The 19,286-nt window shown below is 46.2% G+C and overlaps 1 protein-coding gene across 1 annotated transcript; it reads right to left on the bottom strand.

Moving 5' to 3' along the window:
• Nucleotides 1-382: 382 nt before the first annotated feature.
• nrn1a (neuritin 1a) lies at nucleotides 383-12,225 on the bottom strand. Its single transcript, XM_070985823.1, has 3 exons — nucleotides 11,917-12,225; nucleotides 5,252-5,399; nucleotides 383-3,225 (listed from the first exon to the last, which is right to left on the bottom strand). The coding sequence occupies exons 1-3, from the start codon at nucleotides 11,969-11,971 to the stop codon at nucleotides 2,997-2,999; spliced, it is 432 nt and encodes a 143-aa protein (XP_070841924.1). The 5' UTR covers nucleotides 11,972-12,225; the 3' UTR covers nucleotides 383-2,996.
• Between the last annotated feature and the right edge of the window lie 7,061 nt (nucleotides 12,226-19,286).

Genomic DNA, 19,286 nt, shown 5'->3' with positions numbered 1-19,286 from the left:
AACGGAAATATTGGCTCAGTATTTCCTCCTGTCTGCATCCTGTGATCTGGACTAAATGTCACGCAGACTTGAAGCTTTAAAGCTGTTTGACTTGTGGAATTATTGGTCGATTTGAGATCAAGTTGAAAGTGTTTTGAAGTCGCGGCAGCTCGGATTGTCCACGTTAGACCGAACAAACATCAGGACCCTCCTCCTCCTCATCTTCGTCCTTTGGATCGATATAAACTGCGTGCTGAGGCGCGTGGCAGCTCAGGGACTCTCCCTTATTAATAATGAATACACCCCAACCGTGTGTGCGCGTGTGCGCGCGCGCGTGTGTCTCCATCAATTTGAATGCACAAACCCTCCACACTTTGATCAAAACCAAAATAAAAGCACACACTTCGTTTCAAACATTAGTCGTTTTATTTATTACTCTTCATCATTTTAGCAATCTTTTATTTTTATATCTCAGTAGGTCTATAATCTGTAAAGTATCAATCTGTGTTAAAACTGTCTGGGTTAGACTATCTATAATAGAGCTTTTTTATTTTCATTTTCTCAAAATCCTTTGATATACATATTCTCTCCTTAGATGATTTTTGGAATAAGTCCTTTTTTTAAAACTCTTTTTGTTACGCAACATCCCCATAAACAAAGAGACAAACCAACAAACAAACAGAAGTACACATCTTTTTGTCAGAAGGCAGTGGAAACGTCATCTGTGCCTCAGCAAAGAAATGAACAACCTCCTCCAATTTATTTACTGTATTTATGTAGTTTATGATGCTACTGTACTGTTGGGACGCAGCTTTTTAATCTAACATACAGACCTAAAATATATCGCCTCTAAGGTCGTCTAGTATGAATCACGGCCGTATGAAAAGGGGGGATGTGCTAAATGGCAACAGTCATATCTCTCTTCAGCCACGGTTTGATTTTTTAGCTACACTGGCCGTGAAGTCACGTCTTCGTATTGCTGTCGGCTTTTCAGAACGTCGTATTTCTTTCCTCCAGGAACCGTTTCGCTCACAGATTCATTCATTTCTAACACATGGTTCTGCTGAGCAGGGACGTGACAGGACAGAAGAACGGCGGGAAATCAACCGCCAACACTCACTAAAGTCAAACGTGTTTCTACTTTCACGTCCAAAATGTCCTCGTTGGACATCCGTCCGGCTGACGTGTCTTTAACTTTAACTTGTTCTCGGGAGCTTTCGGGAAATGAGCACGAGGTTTCAAGCAAGAACAGACAGAAATGTTTGTCGACAGCCGTTAGCTTCAGGATTCACGTTTAGCGTGACCTCCATTAGCCTGCTGAAGGGACGGTTTTCATCGATTAAACATCTTATTTTGACACGTTTGAACCTGAACGTTCAGCCAACCTCATGCAGTTTCTCGCCTGCTAAAATGAGCCGTTAACTGCTCAGGTTTAGCTAATAAACCACGTGGTTAGCTAACCTGATGCAACCCCATGTCATGCTGACACAAACATCGTCCGATTAGCCTCTAAACTGTTAGCAGCCAAACCAGATTAGGTCCGGTTAGCTAAATCCAACTGTTAGCTAATCTGACTCACTCTGTTTTAACTGCTGCAGTGAACTGTCACCTAGCTCGATCTGTTCTAGCCGCTAAAATGAGCTACAGGCTAATCGGAACCAATTTATTTTGTCAGCTAAACACAGTAGATTCAGGCATGTTTCTGGGTGTTGATTTAACATCAGCCTGTCCATGAATCTGTGCACCAGGCATGCTGGACTACGGTGGCTTTCGAGTCTAAAAGTTTGGTGGAGAACCAACAACTCACTGGACCCAAAGCTGAAAATGTTCACATCCTCGCTGTCGTTCCGCGTTCCTCTCCGTCAATCAGCATTTGTGCTCATTTCCTGAAATGTTCTGAGAGCGTCTGAACTGACGTCATGCAATGTAAGATCAGTCATCTTTAATGAAAAGCAGATTTTATACTCTCAACTACGTCCCTGCACCTCCGAGCTCGGTGGGGAAAAAAGGCTATGGTCACACCAGAGACTGGTTTCTTCACGTGGCCTTGAGTTTGTAAGTGGTAGCTCGCGGGATAGCAAGCTAGCCAGTTCAAACAAGCGCAGTAACACTATGAATTTGAAAATACACCTACCGCTGGCACACGATTGACTGCAAGCCATGCTGCATGGGTCAAAGGTCAGTACCGTCAATGCTCCAAATTTACCTGCAAACCGAGGTTTACCTGTGCAAGACTGACCGGCCAACTGTGACGGCTAACGAATTAAACTCAGTGCCACTGTGATAAAAGCTGGTGTGACCGTGGCCTGAGCACAATTAACAGCCAATAAGAGCACAAACAGTACATCACCATCAAGCATTCAGTCCACCAGACCTACCGGGCTCAACGCAGTCAACATGGCGCAATAAAAAAGGAAAATCTGTCCGTGATGGAAATGAGGCGGCCGCTCTGAAATGGTCTCCAGGCCTTGACTGGTCTTATTGATTTGGTGGAGTTAAGCTCGGCCTCGCGTTACATGAATGTGCACCTTCGGCTATAAGGGAACCCTAATATACAGCCCGATACTGAGTCAGCGCCCAGCAGCCACAGAGGCTTCCAGGCCTGTTCTACTAAACATCAATAATTAATGGCTGACTTTAATACTGTGTAATTCCACGATTGTAAGCGGGCATGGATCCATCAAATTTTCATCATTGTCATCGTTTCAGCTCGATGGCCTGTTGAATATTTCATGTCATCGACCTCCGGGTCAGGTCGGCGTGTGATTGGATGAGCGCCGCAGGAGGACAGCCTGCAGGTGTCCAGCCAGGCCAACCAGGCCGCCGCGTGGTGATGTAGTAAAAATCCATTTTGGGCGTAGTTTTTTTTCTGGTGATGAAGTCAAACTCGGTCCTTTTGAAGATATTTTTTTTCTGTCAGTATCGAAGAGGAGCTATTGCTCTTTTCTATTTTCTTTTTTCATTTGTGTTTTTCCTTTTTTTCTTCTTTGTGTTTTTTATGTTTTCCCTCGTTTCCGTTAAAACGCCAGCCAAGTCAGTATGGTGGGCAGCGTGGTGAGGACCAGGGCGAGGCCCCTGGCGTCGGCTGATCTGGGGGCTCCGTTGCCGCCACCACACAGTTCAAACAAACTCCCACGGAAATCCAGGTTGCGGGACTCCTTTTTCAGTTTCTCCCACAGGTCCGTCGCTCCCTCCTGGCAGTCCGCCAGCGCCGTCGTGGCGCAGGAGTGGAAGTTATCCCAGTAACTGGCAGGAGAAAACACAGCAAGCGTTAACACCACAAGCTCATGATGCAGTGGGAGGCTGCTCTTAAACCGAATGCATCATCCACTCGAGAGGCAGAGCCAAGAGTGGAAGTCATCCCAGAGTCTGGCATGACCGACAACACAGCGAGCGAAAAGCTTATGAAGACACAGCCGGTGAAGTTTGGAGTCCAGAACAACACGAGCACGAGCGCGAGCAGGCAGAGACCAAACACTGGCTGCTGCACCTGCGTCCACCGAGCACGCTCAGGTGACGATGAAAAACACGCCGCGCAGGTAAACAGACTCCACCAATCCAGTCATTCATTCACTCATTCATTCATTCATTCATTCACTCATTCGGCCTGTAAACAGTTTCAACCAGGTGATGAAATCCAGGTGTGTCAGTTTTCAGGCAATGAAAGCTGGAAACGTCATGTGACCATTCATTTCTGTCATTTCCTCCTCCTCTTCCTCCTCCTCCTCCTCCTCCTCTTCCTCCTCCTCCTCCTCCTCCTCTTTGTCTCCTTTCTGGATCTCCTCCCCTTCATTTCCCTCCTCATTGCTCCCTCCATCCTTCCACTTTCCCTTCTCCCTTGCTTCCTATCCTCCTTCCTTTCCTCCCCTCTTTATTCTTGATACCACGCCCCCTCCTTCCTCTTTTGTCTCCCCCTTTCATTCCCTTCCCTCCCTCCTTCAGTCTTTTTGCATATCCTTCTTTTCCTCTGTTGTTCTTCATCCCTCCCCCTCCTCTCTATGATGTTTTATTCATACTGAAGCAGCTTCCTCCTCCTCATCCTCTCCTTCTCTTCATGTCTTTTTCTTCCTCCTCTCTGCTCCTCTTCCTCTTTGCTGTTTCCTTTATTTCTTTTTATTTTTCTGTTTTATCCCTCCTTCTTCTTTGTCTTCTGGCTCCCTCTCACTCTCTCATCTGTTCATCTCTTTTCCTTCCTCCTCCCAGTTAATGTAAAGATGACACCAGCCTGCTCAATGATGCGTGCTGACACACACACACACACACACACACACACACACACACACACACACACACACACACACACACACACACACACACACAGCGTATCTAATCCAATCTTCCAATCTGCCCTTATTGATGTTGACCTCCTGAACTGAGCCGTGTCGATGCTACATCTCTGAGCAATTAACGCGTGTGTGTGCGTGTGCATGCACGTGTGTGTGTGTGTGTGTGTGTGTGTGTGTGTGTGTGTGTGTGTGTGTGAGAGGAAGCGTATTAAAGCCTCCCTCCTGCCACGCCTCAACACCGCTGTGATGGAGCTGTCACTGAATTAAAAAATCATATGTGTGTGTGTGTGTGTGTGTGTGTGTGTGTCAAGGGGTGGGGGCTTCTTGCTGCAGTGTGCCATCTGGTGCCCACCCGCTTTGGGTGGTGGGGTGAGCGGGGGATAAAAGGGGTTGTGAGGGGGGGTCGGCCCCTCAGGCTCCGCAGTGGAATCACTCATATTATTAGGTGACGAAGACTCACAAATAAATGAAGACTGAAAAAGGACAAATCACATCGACCGATTTGTCTGTTATCTGTGTGTGTGTGTGTGTGTGTGTGTGTGTGTGTGTGTGTGTGTGTGTGTGTGTGTGATTTCAGTAATGTTAAAAGGCCACAGAACAAAAACAGGCTTGTAGGAGGGAGGCGGGCCTGAGAAGACAAGCTGAGGGGGAACAAAGCCCTGCGCTGACTCTGAGACAGAAATACACGAGTGCAGTACGAGTACCTGAAAATGAAGCGACATTACGTTTAACTCAGTATTTGTTAATTTGCCTTTTTCGGGGTCTGGATACTGTGGCTCTGCAGGATTCAGGACGGACGCAGACATTCAGGTATCATGGCCGACACTGTTTGATTTGACAGTTTGGTGCTTTTGTAAAAGAAAAGATGATGGAGCATTTTGTCTTTTCAGGCCTCATCAGTCCACCTCCTCCTGATGCTCAGACCCCCTCTGAATGACTGCTGCTGCTGATGACGATGATGACGATGACGATGATGATGAATGTACCTGCAGATCTTGTGCAGGTTCTCCCTGTCGTCCAGGTCCTGGGGATAGTTGGCCATGTTCTCCCCCAACTGAAGCAGACAGTCCGAGAAACCTTTGAACACGGAGTCACATTGACCAGCACTGACCAGCACCGTCTGCAACACCGAGACTGCACAGGGGAGGAGGAGGAGGAGGAGGAGGAGGAGGAGGAGGTAAGGCAGAGGGGGGGATAGAAGAGAAAAAAGAGAAAATCACAGTCAGCTTCTTCCTCTGATTGGTCACATCAGTTTAACCACCAGTTCCCTCCATCTTTAAACCTCCTCTGTGGCGTTTCTTCACCCTCAGGCCTGATTAGAACATCCTTTAAGCACATTTCAGTGTTTCGTATCGTGGATTTACTTTCAGTGTACATTCAGTGTCACTGAACGCACCGCGAACACACCGTGAATCAGCCAATATGAAATCAGCTTGATCTCTTTTGCTTCAGTCTGACGCTGATCGAACCGCTACTGACTGAAAAGATACCGAGGAAGCGTCTGCACTCAGCGGCCAGTTTATTAGGAACACCCGTTGTCTCTGTGTTTGCCTCTGACAATGACAATAAAGTTAAATATGAACAAATCTAATCTAAAGCTACTGCAGCCTGGTTCAACAGCACTGCACTGCCACTGTGTGTGTGTGTGTGTGTGTGTGTGTGTGTGTGTGTGTGTGTGTGTGTGTGTGTGTGTGTGTGTGTGTGTGTGTGTACAGCATCACTCTCCTCCCTAATTCACTTTCACAGAAAGAAAACTAAACTATAAAACACAGCACGGGTTGCCAGGTCTGACACGCTTCAGCCGCTCACACACACACATACACACACACACACACACACACACACACACCGCTTCACATGACCTGTGTTAGCTCAGCCTGTGCGTGTGTGTGCGTGTGTGCGCGGTTGGTTAAGCAGGGGATGGGGCTGATTGATTGGTTTGGATAATAACGCGCCTGCCGTCCGGTTCCACTCGATCAAACTGTGGACTAACACAGCGTGACGTGTAGGACGAGACACGCCTGTTAGAGGAGGACGAGGGGGACGAAGCCATCCATCCACCCTGACTGCAGCGCGTAAAAACCTTCTGCCTCGCTCCTCCAGCGCTGCTGGACGGTTCGACAAAGTGAATGAAAATCGATGCAGCGGAACCGCAGACGGTCTTTTTTATTCCTCTTTGTCAAAACCTGGCTCCTACATTACCCACAATGCACTCGCCTACAGCCGGTTCTCTCGGAGGTTCAGGTGCGTTCTGCTAGTCGCGATGAGGGGCAGCTACAGAGGCCTGGTAGGCTCATTTCTTTTCGCAGCACCTGGCCTGACCTGACACACCTCAGCACCTGCGAACGCACACTGACGGACACCTTCAGCGCTCCCTTTAGAGTGACCGTTACGGACCTCCCGAAGGCCCTGACGTATCTACGGTGGCTGACAGAGCTCAACTCTGCACTTTTATATTTAGGACAAAACTGCATCAAATAAATGAAACGCAGCGACTCGAGAGTAAAATCTGTCTGAGAAAACCAACGCTGGCGGCCGAGGCCCAAAAACCACGTGATTCGCATTAAAAAGACCGCGTGCACTCGAGGAAGACTGCGGCGCCGCACTCTACTCTCCACCTCTGGAAACCAACGGCAGCTGAGCGTTGACGTCACGTAAAAAGCACGAGCTGCTGAGCTGTGAAACACTGATTTGAAGTCCCGATGAATTCAGTCTGAACGTGACGGAAAATATCTGAATGTGACGGTCAGACGGCTGAAAACGGCTCAGCGCGGAGTTTAAGTAAAGTACAAGTACCTCCAGTTTGTAAAGCTTTAGTTACTCATTACTTTTCAGATTACAGTATTAAACCCCTCCTGTCCAGTGAAAAGCTCGTATCTCCAGCTGTGTTGGATGAAGAGTTCCTTCATTTAAAATCCCTCTTCTTCAGAGCTCGTCACACTTGTTGGAGATACGAGGTTCTGACAGGACGCCGCGCTGCAAACACGTGATGATCTTCTAGAATCTGAAGCAGTGATGAAGATCGAAGCAGCAGCAGGAGATAAAGCAGCCTCAGCTGGAACATCTGCAGCAGTAAAACACGTGAACGCAGCAGGAACATGAATCCACAAACAGTACTTTCACTGCGCAGCGTGTACTGTTACTTTAAGTACTTTGAGAAACTGTTGCATAAAGTACTTCCATACTTTTACTTAAAGCTTTTGTTCAAAGTTTATTCTTGACCTCGGAAAAAATCGAACTTTGACCCTCATCTGTTCAGGTGCGCGCGTCACTTTTTAGCGTCCCCCTGGAAACGTCCCTTGCGCTCATTCCCCTTGTTTTGTGCTGAACTTGTGTTTTTCGTGCAGCTTCTGTGCTGCCAGGTTTTAATCCCAAAATATTCAGCAGGTGATTTGTTGAGTTTTGTCGCGCTACGCCTGGATGAAGAAACTACGTCAGAAAATATTTTCTATGCAGGCTCGTGTGGGGGTGCGTGTGAATGATTACAGGAATACTACAGGAATACTACAGGAATACTACAGGAATACTACAGGCACAGTGTGCCTCTATGATCCTCTCACTGCACATGCTGCTGCTGTTTACGTTGATAATGTTCTACAGAGTAAATGGAGTATTTCTGAGGTATATTTATAGTACACAGTTTGGAGAATATTATAGATCCACGATGAAACTGACAGAAGTACTGAGAGAAAAAGGTGTAGTTAGAAATCCACCAGCTCCGTCAGCTCCTGGATTCATCAATACACAGTCAATCAATACCCTGCTGATACCTCAGATTGACGGTCGGCCTCGTGGACCCCCCCCCCCCCCCCCCCCCAGTGTTCAGCAGAGTCACTAATGACTCCCAATATTCCTGTAATCGAAGTAATATTTCTGGAATATTCCCATAAAACTATATGTTTTAAATGTTATTTTAATATTTACATTTTGTGTGTTTCCTGCTGTCTGTGAGTATCTGAGTCTTCCTCGCGCTTATTCCCATTTTTTTCTTTCTTCTTTTTTAATTATCCCATCAAATATTGTGATATTTATCGATGATCATGAGGTTTAATGTTTATTCTTTACTTTGGAAACATCAGTTAATGGAAGTCAACACAAAGTCCAGTACGGAGCAGCTCTGGATGATCTTCATCATCAGACGCTGCCTGACGCCCTCAGCTGGAGAAGATCACGTGATCTGACAGAAAGCTGCTTGAACTGGACTTGGTGGTGAGACTGTTAGAAATATTCAGTCTGTAATGAGTCATCGCGTGTTTTTCTATAATATCTATTATAACAATAAATATTCAAACTCTGCACTGAAAATTTCCCTGAATGTTTCTAATGTTATTTTCATTTTTTCTCTATTGCTCGTAATATTCTTCTTCTTACTCTTAATTTATTTTAATCCTCCAACATTACAAAAACATTGAAAACATGTTCAAACATTTCTATCATGTTTGCAGCCCGGATTTTTTTCATGTGTGTTAAAATGTATTAAAACATAAATGTTCATGTTAAAAATCTTTTCTGCTCGTGTCTTCATGTCTTAATTCCCTGATGGCTGCTCCTCCTCCTCCTCCTCTTCTTCTTCTTCTCCTTCTTCTTCTAATATTCTCCCTCTCTCTCCCTCCTCTCTCTCCCCCCTCCCTCTCTCTCCCTCCTCTCTCTCTCCCTCCTCTCTCTCTTCTTCTTCTTTATCTCCCTCCCCTCTCTCTCCCCCCTTTCTCTCTCTCTCTCCCTCTCTCCCTCCCTCCTCTCTCTCATTACATCATCTCAAACATGAAGCTTCTTCCTCTCTGCAGCACTTTTTCTTCACTCAAACGGGTCAATCGGCTCCAAAACAAGGTCACAAAAATACATGAATGAAGTGACCCCCCCCCCCCAGCCCCTCATTTTCTCATCCTTTCATTCATTTTAACGCCATAAAATCTGCTCTTACTAAAGAAATCTGAGGCTGAATTATTTTTCCTTCGGGCTCTTTTCAATAAATAATTTTTCATAATTAGTAAAATCAAACCGACCTTTTTCAGGCGGGAAATTAAACTTTTTTTTTTGTGAAGATTTTTCATTTTGGGGATTTGAAGCTAATCGTGGGTCTTTTCACGTTTTGTATTTTTTAGGTGTAAAAGCGGCGTTTCCCTTTTACCCCCCAAAAAAAAAAGTATTTCCGTTCTATTTCCTTCTATTTGTCGATTTTATTTCCTTTTTTTTCCGTTTTTAATTGGTTGATTCGTTTCTGATCTTTTAATCTTTTGCCTTCATTTATTTATCTTCATCCCTCCTCCTCCTCCTCTCTCTCCATCTCTTCATTTCTTTCGGTTTTATTTTTATCTGACATGATGCGAGTGAAACCGGGACAGTCCCGACACACGAGCACGAGCGGGGGCGCGCGCAGCTTTTTCGTTCACGCCTCGCATCAAGCACGCTCGCACTCATTCACCCCACCTCCACACACACGCACACGCACACACACTGTTGCCTGCAGTGCATCGGTGCCAGAAGCAGCGTGTAGCTTCCACTCAGCAGACACACCCACCCTCCACGCGCACCAGGCCGTTTTCCCGCGTCAAAATAACCAAAAACATAAATTACAGCAATTTCACAGCAATGAAAATGTCTAAAACATTTAAATCGTTTTTAATAACTGCTGAAAATATTCAGACACACGTGGCCTCTGAAGAAAGATTTCGATTATTGGCGCGTGAAATGAATTTTCTTTGTCTTTGTGCTGCAGATCTAAAATCATTTCGATGCTTTTCTGCTCTCACGAGTCGTTTTCTTGTCAAATCCGCTGCAGCACCAAAAATCCAGCACGATCCAGAGCGGGACAGGCTGAGACCAGGACCCCAACGAGCCCACACCGCAACCAAAGGGAAGGGATGTTTGAAATGAAGCCGAATGTATGGATTTTAATTCGATTTCCCTATTTCCCTCCAAATAATAATAATAATAATAATAATAATAATACTGTGTGTGTGTGTGTGTGTGTGTGTGTGTGTGTGTGTGTGTGTGTGTGTGTGTGTGTGCGTGTGTGTGTGTGTGTGTAATAATTCAGCACCTCTTTGGATTTTATTCTCGCTTTCGGCTTCAGAGCGACTGCGATCCAAAACAGCCAAAGAGGCAGAAAAGAAAACATTTCTGTTGGTTTCTTATCTGATTCCTGATCGTTTGTTCGTGTTTTCGACGTGATTTCAGAGGTTTGAGCCTCCTGAACCTCCTGGACCGTGAATATCAAACCTCCCTCCTCTCTCTCTAACAATAGCACCGGGAGGATTCTGCGTCTTGAATAATTCAGCATTTCTCTGCCACCAGCAAATGCACTCACACACGCACGCGCGCGCACGCACGCACGCAGAACCCTCCTCCACAGCGTCGTTATGCAATGCAACACAGAAAACAACAAGCATCTCCATATTTCTCCTCTTTCATCCCTGATATTTGCTTTTCATGTCGCTCCTTCCAGATATTAGACGGGTCCGGGAGCGCCTTCTCCTGCAGATCTGTTGCGTTAAAAACCAAGCCCACGCACGCGCACCGCACAGCTAATTCACTTATGATTTTTTATAATAAAACCTTTAAAAAAATCGTGCAGTTTTGTGCTCCATCGTGCGCGAGGCGCGTGCACGCAGCTCAAATAAAGGAGCTAAATGAATCTTTTCAGGCTTCTTTCAGTCTTTTCGTTTTGGTGTTTTTTGTCGGAGCAGCAGAGGTCTGAGGCAGCAGCCGCAGGCATCGAATAAAACGAATTTAATAAGCGCAGGAGGTTTTTATTTCAGGCTGTTTCTGCTTTTCTTCCTCCGCTTTCTGCTCCCGGACAGCGCGGGTGTGACGGTGCTGCAGCCCCGCACACTGCGGCGAGAGGACGGAGCCCGCAGAGCCGGCAGGCCGGCACAGACCGCCGGCTGGAGCCCCTCTCCTCTCACCGTGAGTTTCCTACTCCGGTTAAAAAGACGTTTGCAGACCTTCAAAAAGGCCTTTTTTCCTCCAGCTGCAGCCTCTCCAACGCCGCAGAAAAACACCAGAAACCATCAAATCTGACCGACAGGAAAGCAGAAGGGCTGAGATCATTTTCTGACATTAAAACTGCAAAAACAAATCGTTTGTGAAGGTGAAAAAACTCAACAAATGTCTCCAGAGCGGGACAACCGAGGCGCAGAGAGGAGGGGGCGGAGGAGGGGAGGGGGGTGGGGGGGCATTCCCCTTGTTAGCACACACACACACACACACACACACACACACACACACACACACACACACACACACACACACACTCCAAATGTGAAGTGTAAGCCCGTTAAAATGAGCCGCTGCTGCTCTCGTGCCCTCAGAGCTTCGACCCGAATCAGCGCGGAAACACCCGAGAACAAAAACCACGTTCAGTTTCTGGTGGAAGAGAAACGACTGAAGTTTGTACACCTGAAAATCAGCACATTTAATGACCCAATTACAGAAAAATAAATAAATAAATAAAAAAGACGTTATTTAAAGCGATTTTTTTCTGTCTTAAATTAGAATTAATGTAAAAAAAAAAAAAAAAAACACCCAAAACGAAATATTTTAGCTTTTTGAACCACAGCGGGAAACCCGCGTCTGTCACGGTGGAGGAATCCTCCTCTGACGGCCGAGAGGAGCTCCAGCAGGTGCACCTGAAGCAGCCGCGGTCACTCACCTATGTGGAGAGCTAGAAAGAGCGCGAGACATCTGGAGGACCAGGTTACTCCCATCCTCTGCGTCCTCTCTCAGCATGAGAGCAGAGATTCACAAAGTTGGAGAGCAGCTGAGGAGGAGCCGCACATTCCCCGCAAAGCAGCAGCTACATCCAGCACTCCTCCTCCTCCTCATCCGCCTCCTCCTCCTTCTTCTTCTCCTTCCTCTCTTTTCTTGTCTTTCCTCTGCGCGCTGCTCTTCTTCTTCTTCTTCTTCTTCTGTGGCTCCTGCTCTCTGTCGCGCTCTGCTCTGGGCTTCCTGCGTGTTTTTACGCGTCTGGAGAGAAAAAACAAGACAGAGAGAGAGAGAGAGAGAGAGAAAGCTCCTCCTCTCTCCTCCTCTCTCCTCCCCCCTCTCTCACCCCCCCCCCCCCCCACACACACACACACATTATTTGGCCTGTAATTATGATTTCATCACATACTTTTGCCTCTCGTCTTTTATTCATTTCCTTTTTGCTTCCACTTTGATGATTTTTGTTTGTCAAAGTTCACTTTCAGCTGCATCCTGCGGCCTTCATCCCTTCATCCCTTCATCCCTTCATCCGTTCATTCATGGAAACCACCACGTGCTGCTGTTCTGGAGTGAACTGGTGTTCCTTCAGATGAAATGACTCCACAGTGTGACCTGAGCGCACTGAAGCACACTGAGCTCTGAAGGCCTTCAGGTGGGTTTTCAGGTAAAATGTTTTTTTTATTTTTGTTGTTGTTTTTTAAGAGTCAAGAATTAAAACTCACATTTTAAAACCTAAATGGGCCTGCAGCACATTTATTGAGTGTTTGATTTATTGATATTCAGGCTTTGTCTGTGTTTTCATGCAAACAGAAGGACAAAACGATGCAGCAGAGAAAAGTCCAGCCTGCGTGAACTCGTGACAGCGTCTCATGTCCACATCACAACTGTCTCCAGCTGCTGGACTCCTTGTTTCAGGGCACTGCAGTGACAGGATGAGCTGAGGCCTTCAGGCGCGTCCTCACGTCCTGTCTGTGTTTTAAAAGCAGCTTCTTTGAACTGCATCGTCTGAGCACATTGGAGCCGCAGAGCAGCTGGAGTCTGATGCAGATCATCGTTTGAGTGTCAAACATCCATCAGTCAGGCCCCCACACCTGAAGTTCACCTCTGAAAGGACACAGAGCTGAGGGTGAATTCAGCCACTCCTCAGGACACCTGTCCACTCCTCAGGACACCTGTCCACTCCTCAGTGTCACCTGGAGGGAGGGAGGGGCCTTGCTTTACTCTGAAATGTTGCATATTTGTTAATATCACAGTCTCAGACCGCCCATTCCGCCCACAGTGCCCCCTGGTGGACGGATCAGGTCTTACAAGCTGTTGGCTCTGTGGCTGCTCCGGTCAGAGGGGCGGAACCTTCGGCCGCTCAGGTTTGTACAGGTGGGAGGCATATCCAGACGGACCAGCACGCACCTGGCGGGGCTGAGAGGTCTTACCTGAGCAAAGCTGCAGTAGAAATTGTGACTCCTTTCTTCACAGTTATAAACTGGAATGAACATGTGACTGAGTACAGTAAGTACTGCTTACACATACTTGTACTTGACTTTTTCCACTTTATGCTACTTTAAACTTCTACTCCACTTCATCTCAGAGGTAAATATTCTACTTCTTACTCCACGACATTTACCAGTTCCATGTCACCTCCTTCCTGTCCAGTGAAACGAGGTTCTCACAGGATGCCGCGCTGCAAATGTGATGATCTTCTAGAATCTGAAGCATTGATGAAGATTAAAGCAGCAACAGGAGATGAAGGAGTTCAATGAGCTGAAACATCTACAGCAGGAACATGAATGAACACATGAATGCAGGAGGAACATGAATCAACACATGAACGCACAGGAACATGAATGAACACATGAATGCAGGAGGAACATGAATCAACACATGAACGCACAGGAACATGAATGAACACATGAACGCACACATGAACACAGCAGGAACATGAATGAACACATGAACACACAGGAACATGAATGAACACATGAACGCACACATAAACACAGCAGGAACATGAATGAACACATGAACACACAGGAACATGAATGAACACATGAATGCAGGAGGAACATGAATGAACACATGAACGCACAGGAACATGAATGAACACATGAATGCAGGAGGAACATGAATGAACACATGAACGCACAGGAACATTAATGAACACAGGAATGAACACATGAACACAGCGGGAACATGAATGAACACATGAACGCAGCGGGAACATGAATCCACAAACACTTTTACTGCACAGTGTGTACTTTTACTTTAAGCACGTTGGTACATTTTACTGATAATACTTAGACATTTTTACTGCGGGAAGGTTTTAAATGCAGGACTTTTACTTGTATTGGAGTATTACACAGTGCCGCATGAGTACTTTCACTGAAGTTAAGTATCTGAGTACTTCTTATCCTGCAAAACGTCCCTGATTGTTGACAAACAGGCAGTGAGAAGATCATTTATTCATGTTTACATGTGAAAATCTGAACACAGCAAACTGTTTAGGATAATTTACCTGAGAGCTCGTCAACCAGGTAACATCAGCTCAGTGTTCACTGACAGTCACAGATTTCATTCATATCTAATCGTCGTAGAAACAGTGACAGTGCCTGTCTGAATATTAATGACTTCACCTGTGGTGAAGGTGTGATGTTGCTGCTTTGGCTTAGGTGAAGGATCTTCTTCATCACAGAAAATCAAAGAGACATCAACGAACCAAAGGTTCAGTCTGAATATTCACTTCTTATTTTTATTATTATTTTTAGGATATCAAAGGAGGAGTGACGTGTGTGTGTGTGTGTGTGTGTGTGTGTGTGTGTGTGTGTGTGTGTGTGTGTGTGTGTGTGTGTGTGTGTGTGTGTGTGTGTGTGTGTGTGTAAACGTGGGGGATCTCGTCTCCTGCTGATGTCAGCTGAATCTGAAACAAACCTTCTCTTTCTCTCTCCTGCATATTAACACAGATGTTTCCCTGAGGCGATGCAGCAGAACACACACACACACACACACACACACACACACACACACACACACACACAGTAACTGGGACAGTTTCCAAGCGACTGAAATCTGAAAACATTTAACTCCTGGACAGACACAAAATGCTGTGTGTGTGTGTGTGTGTGTGTGTGTGTGTGTGTGTGTGTGTGTGTGTGTGTGTGTGTATGTGTGTGTGTGTGTGTGTTTGATTGATTGATTGACCTTGTTGTCTGACTTTGAGTTCGACCTTCGAACACAACTCGTCCTTCCCTCGTCCAATCAGACGCAGACACAGAGACAGAGACAGAGACAGAGACAGTCTCACCTTGCTGTCCCACTTCTGATTCTTTCAAAGGGTTTGAGAGCATCAGTGACTCCTGCTGGTGGACTGGAGGAACTGCAGCACCCCCCCCCCCAGCAGCCCTGATGAGGTCCTGACACTCACCTCCTCTTTTATATGTTAATTATATCAGATTTTTTGCTCAGACCAGCAGTGAAAGCTAACTGCTAACAGCTCAGTGTGTCACAGGCTGATCGATCTTCTTCTCTGAGCTCCATTAAAAACGTGTTCCTTCATCACCATGAACACACACACACACTGTAGTTTATTCAGACTGGGTTCCACACACGCCATCCTGCCGCCCCGGACAGGAAGTCAGCAACAGGCCAATGGCGTGCTGGTTTGAGAGGAACGGAGGAATTATTATGTCTTTTCAGTGAACTTTGTGCACGCTACCGGCTGGCTAGCACGTTAGCGGTTAGCTCGCCGGCTACAGAAGTTAAGCAGCTCGCTCTGAGCTGGCACCAAGCTTCGAGTGTAGGACCTGAGTGTCTCCACACCCTGGCTGTGGCCCTGAACTCAGGCAACAGGTCAGTATCTTATCTTATCTTATCTTATCTTATCTTATCTTATCTTATCTTATCTTATCTTATCTTATCTTATGACCTCGGTGTGCAGCTCAGAGCTCCTCCAGAATGAACTCTGTGTGTGTTTCTGCCGAAGATGACGGAAATTAAAATGAACAAACTTCCCCCAGTGGAGCCTGAGAGGCTTCACACCAAACCTCATTCATTTTTCTCTCATTTCTGCAGCTCATCATCATCACCTTCGTCTCCGCTGATGTCGCAGCTTCCTGCTGAGGGCCTGGCTGTGCGTCTGTGTGCAGTGTCGGCGTGAAAGCTTTGGTTTGAGTTTGGGAGCTTCGACACAGATCGGTTTCATTGATCCTGCTGGGAGATGGCATAATAAGGACACCGCATACATAATACATCATAACTAGATTTTCAGGGGAAAAGTCGGGGGGGGGGGGGGCGATGATGTCAACCAAATGGCTGAATGCAGAATGAAGAGGAAGAGGATGATGTCACAGCAGCCAATTCTTCAATGGGGCTGTGTGTGTGTGTGTGTGTGTGTGTGTGTGTGTGTGTGTGTGTGTGTGTGTGTGTGTGTGTGTGTGTGTGTGTGTGTGTGTATGTGGCTGCAGCCTCACTCGTCATCCCTGCCTCCATTTGTTTTGTCAGTGGCGCCATCTGCTGTTGAAAACCTGTAAGAGTCACCAGCTCGTCTCCGTCCCTGTTTGTTTGTACTGAAGTACAGCGTTGAGGTACTTGTACTTTACTGGAGTACTTCCATATTCTACCATGTTACATCTCAGAGGAGGACACTGTGCTTTTTACCCAACTACATTTTGTGTTTATTTATTTTTCATATTCACATCAAACAAAATATAACCAACACATGAATGATGATGTCATTCTATCAATAGATTTTATTGATCTCCAAGAGGACACTGAAAAGTTACCCAGCAGCATCTGAATTCATTGTTCTGCATGTTTCTGCGACAAAAGTGAGAAAATCTTTTCACTTCTTCTTCTTCTTCTTCTTCTTCTTCTTCTTCTTCTTCTTCTTCCATTGCAGGGTCACAGGAACATCACTGGGCAGCCTGTGACCTTTGACCTTTGACCTCAGACCTCAGCTTGTGATGAAAGAAGGTGGGCGTCCCAATGGGTAAAGCTCGAACACACTTCACGAATGTTTCTGTTTTTCCCCTTTCTGTATGAGGTCGAAGGATTTTTATTGGCCTGCTGTGACCTTTGACCTTTACTGACTGGCACGTAGTTCATTCTGCTGTTTGCACTCAGCTCAGCTTCAAAAAACATAAAGTTAAATGAAGTTTGAGGAGAAAGCACTTCAAATAAAACAGGTGGTCGAGTAATAAAGGACTCAGTAGCACATTATTGTTATTATTATTGTTATTGTTTTTATTTGTTTGTGTACTTTTGTTGACTTCTGCTTGCTCAGCTCTTCACCTTCAGAAGACGCTTGCCGTCTTGATGTGAAGCCTGAGCTGTCGTCGGCTCTTATTTATCAATTATCCGCGGCCGTGTGTTCGGCGGGTTTGCTAATCCCTGCAGGGCGACTGCAGGGCCGCCGCGGTGCAAGGCGCCTGTTGAGGCTGTAATTGGTTTGCGGTCTGGCGGCGGCGGTGACTCACTGCTGGGTATTGACTCGTCCTCCCATGGCGGCGATGAGCCGTTTGTTTTGCTGCTCTGAGACGCTCGGCTCATTTCTGGACCAAACCTCTGAGGAGGTTTCTCAAGTTTAGACGAAAGGAGAATAACTCAACGCCAGGACTTCCTGCACAAACCCCCTGTTTGCTTTCACAGGGATGTCATGACTTCACTCTGACCTTTGACCTTCATCCATTGCTGCTCATAAGGTGAGACTGACTCAGGGTCAGTTCACTCACATTACAGTAAAACACACCTTCACTCCCTTGTTGTGTCTGTCTGTGCAGAGAGACATTGTCCGTCCGTCTGTCCGTCTGTCCGTCTGTCCATCCTTCTGTCTGTCTGTCTGTCTGTCTGTCTGTCTGTCTGTCCGTCCATCCGTCTGTCTGTCTGTCTGTCTGTCTTTCTGTCTGTCTGTTTGTCTGGGAGTCAGTGCTGAGGCACAGCGCTGAGCTAAATGCTAACATGCTAAGCAGGTTTAACGTTTATATTCCCATAATGCTCTTCGTCTCTGGACAGTGTGAAACATGGCCGATGCTCGCTGACCTGCGGGGACATGTCAGTGTCCTTCCTGTGGACGAGCAGTGTGTCCTCCTGCGCTCTCACTTCCTCCTCTGAAAGTCCATCTGACCTGCACCAAGTTCTTCACCTCTATTTCTATTTTTCTGTCCAAATGTCCATATTTTTGATCCTTGTCTCTTCCTGTCCATCCTGCCTTTTTCTTTATGTTTATTATATATATCGTTTTTTTATTATTATTTTCTCTGCCATGGTGCCCTTTTGTCCTTTCATGGACAGTGGAGAGGTGGCGGGAAATTTTCTCCACCCTGTCCTTCTTTTCATCTGTCCTGTCCATTTTTCTGTCCTGCTGTTTTGGATTTTTCTCGTCCTGTCCCGCAGAGCTGTGAGCAGATCTGCTGACAGACCATAATAACCCTCAGTCGGTCCTGATGAGTCAGAAAGATTAAAGCCAGTCAGAGGTGAGAGACAGCGACTCGTCCTCTGGAGGACGAATCAGCCTGGAACTGAACACTTTGGTTTAAAGGACAGAAAAGCTGCTGTGGTTGTCCATCACGTTGTCTGCTGAGGGAGTGGACGTCGTTGAAGTCGTCAGAAACTCTCGACTCTGTGCTGCCCTCTAGTGGACGTGTTTCCTAACGTCCACGCAAATGTAAAGGACACATGGAAGCACGTGAGCAGTGACGGTTGCGTCATTTGAAATGGACGTATTTATCTATGAAGGGGACGTAAATGAGCCATTACTGTAGCAACCGAGCTAAACTGAGCTAACAAGTTAGCTAACATTTAGCCAGCATTTATCGAACAAACTGTTAGAATGTCAGCGGTATAATTACGAAATGAAATTCTGTTGTTGTCATGTTCTTCCTATTTATTTGGTCTTTTTGTCCTCTTTGCTCATGTCCCTGGCCTTCTTCTTCTTCTCTCCTTCTTCTTCTTCATTAGTATTATTGTTTTGTCTACCAAGATTGTTTGTTCTTAACTTCTATTTTTTTTATCTAAGATTGTTTCTTCTTCTTCTTCTTCTTCTTCTTCTTCTTCTTCTTCTTCTTCTTCTTCTTCTTTGTCTGTCAGGCGTTTGTTGCTGACCTCAGAGCAGAGATGTCAGTCAGGAAACAGGAAGTGGAGCACTGGTCATCTGACCAATCAGCAGCAGTGTGTCAGGATGACCTCACAGCCTGACGGTCAGGTCAGAGGAAGCGCCTGCAGAGGAAACGACTTCAAAAAACACGAAACTGCACAACTTTGTGGCATTTGTCCAACATGTCAGTGTTTTTTTCAGAGCAGCGTCTCAAAGAGTTCAGGACTTCATCAGTT

The sequence above is a fragment of the Chaetodon trifascialis genome, chromosome 18 (assembly GCF_039877785.1).
Source record: "Chaetodon trifascialis isolate fChaTrf1 chromosome 18, fChaTrf1.hap1, whole genome shotgun sequence".
Taxonomy (NCBI): Eukaryota; Metazoa; Chordata; class Actinopteri; order Chaetodontiformes; family Chaetodontidae; genus Chaetodon; species Chaetodon trifascialis.
The sequence above is the reverse complement of the archived record's forward strand: the minus strand, read 5'-3'. Positions and strand labels throughout refer to the sequence as shown.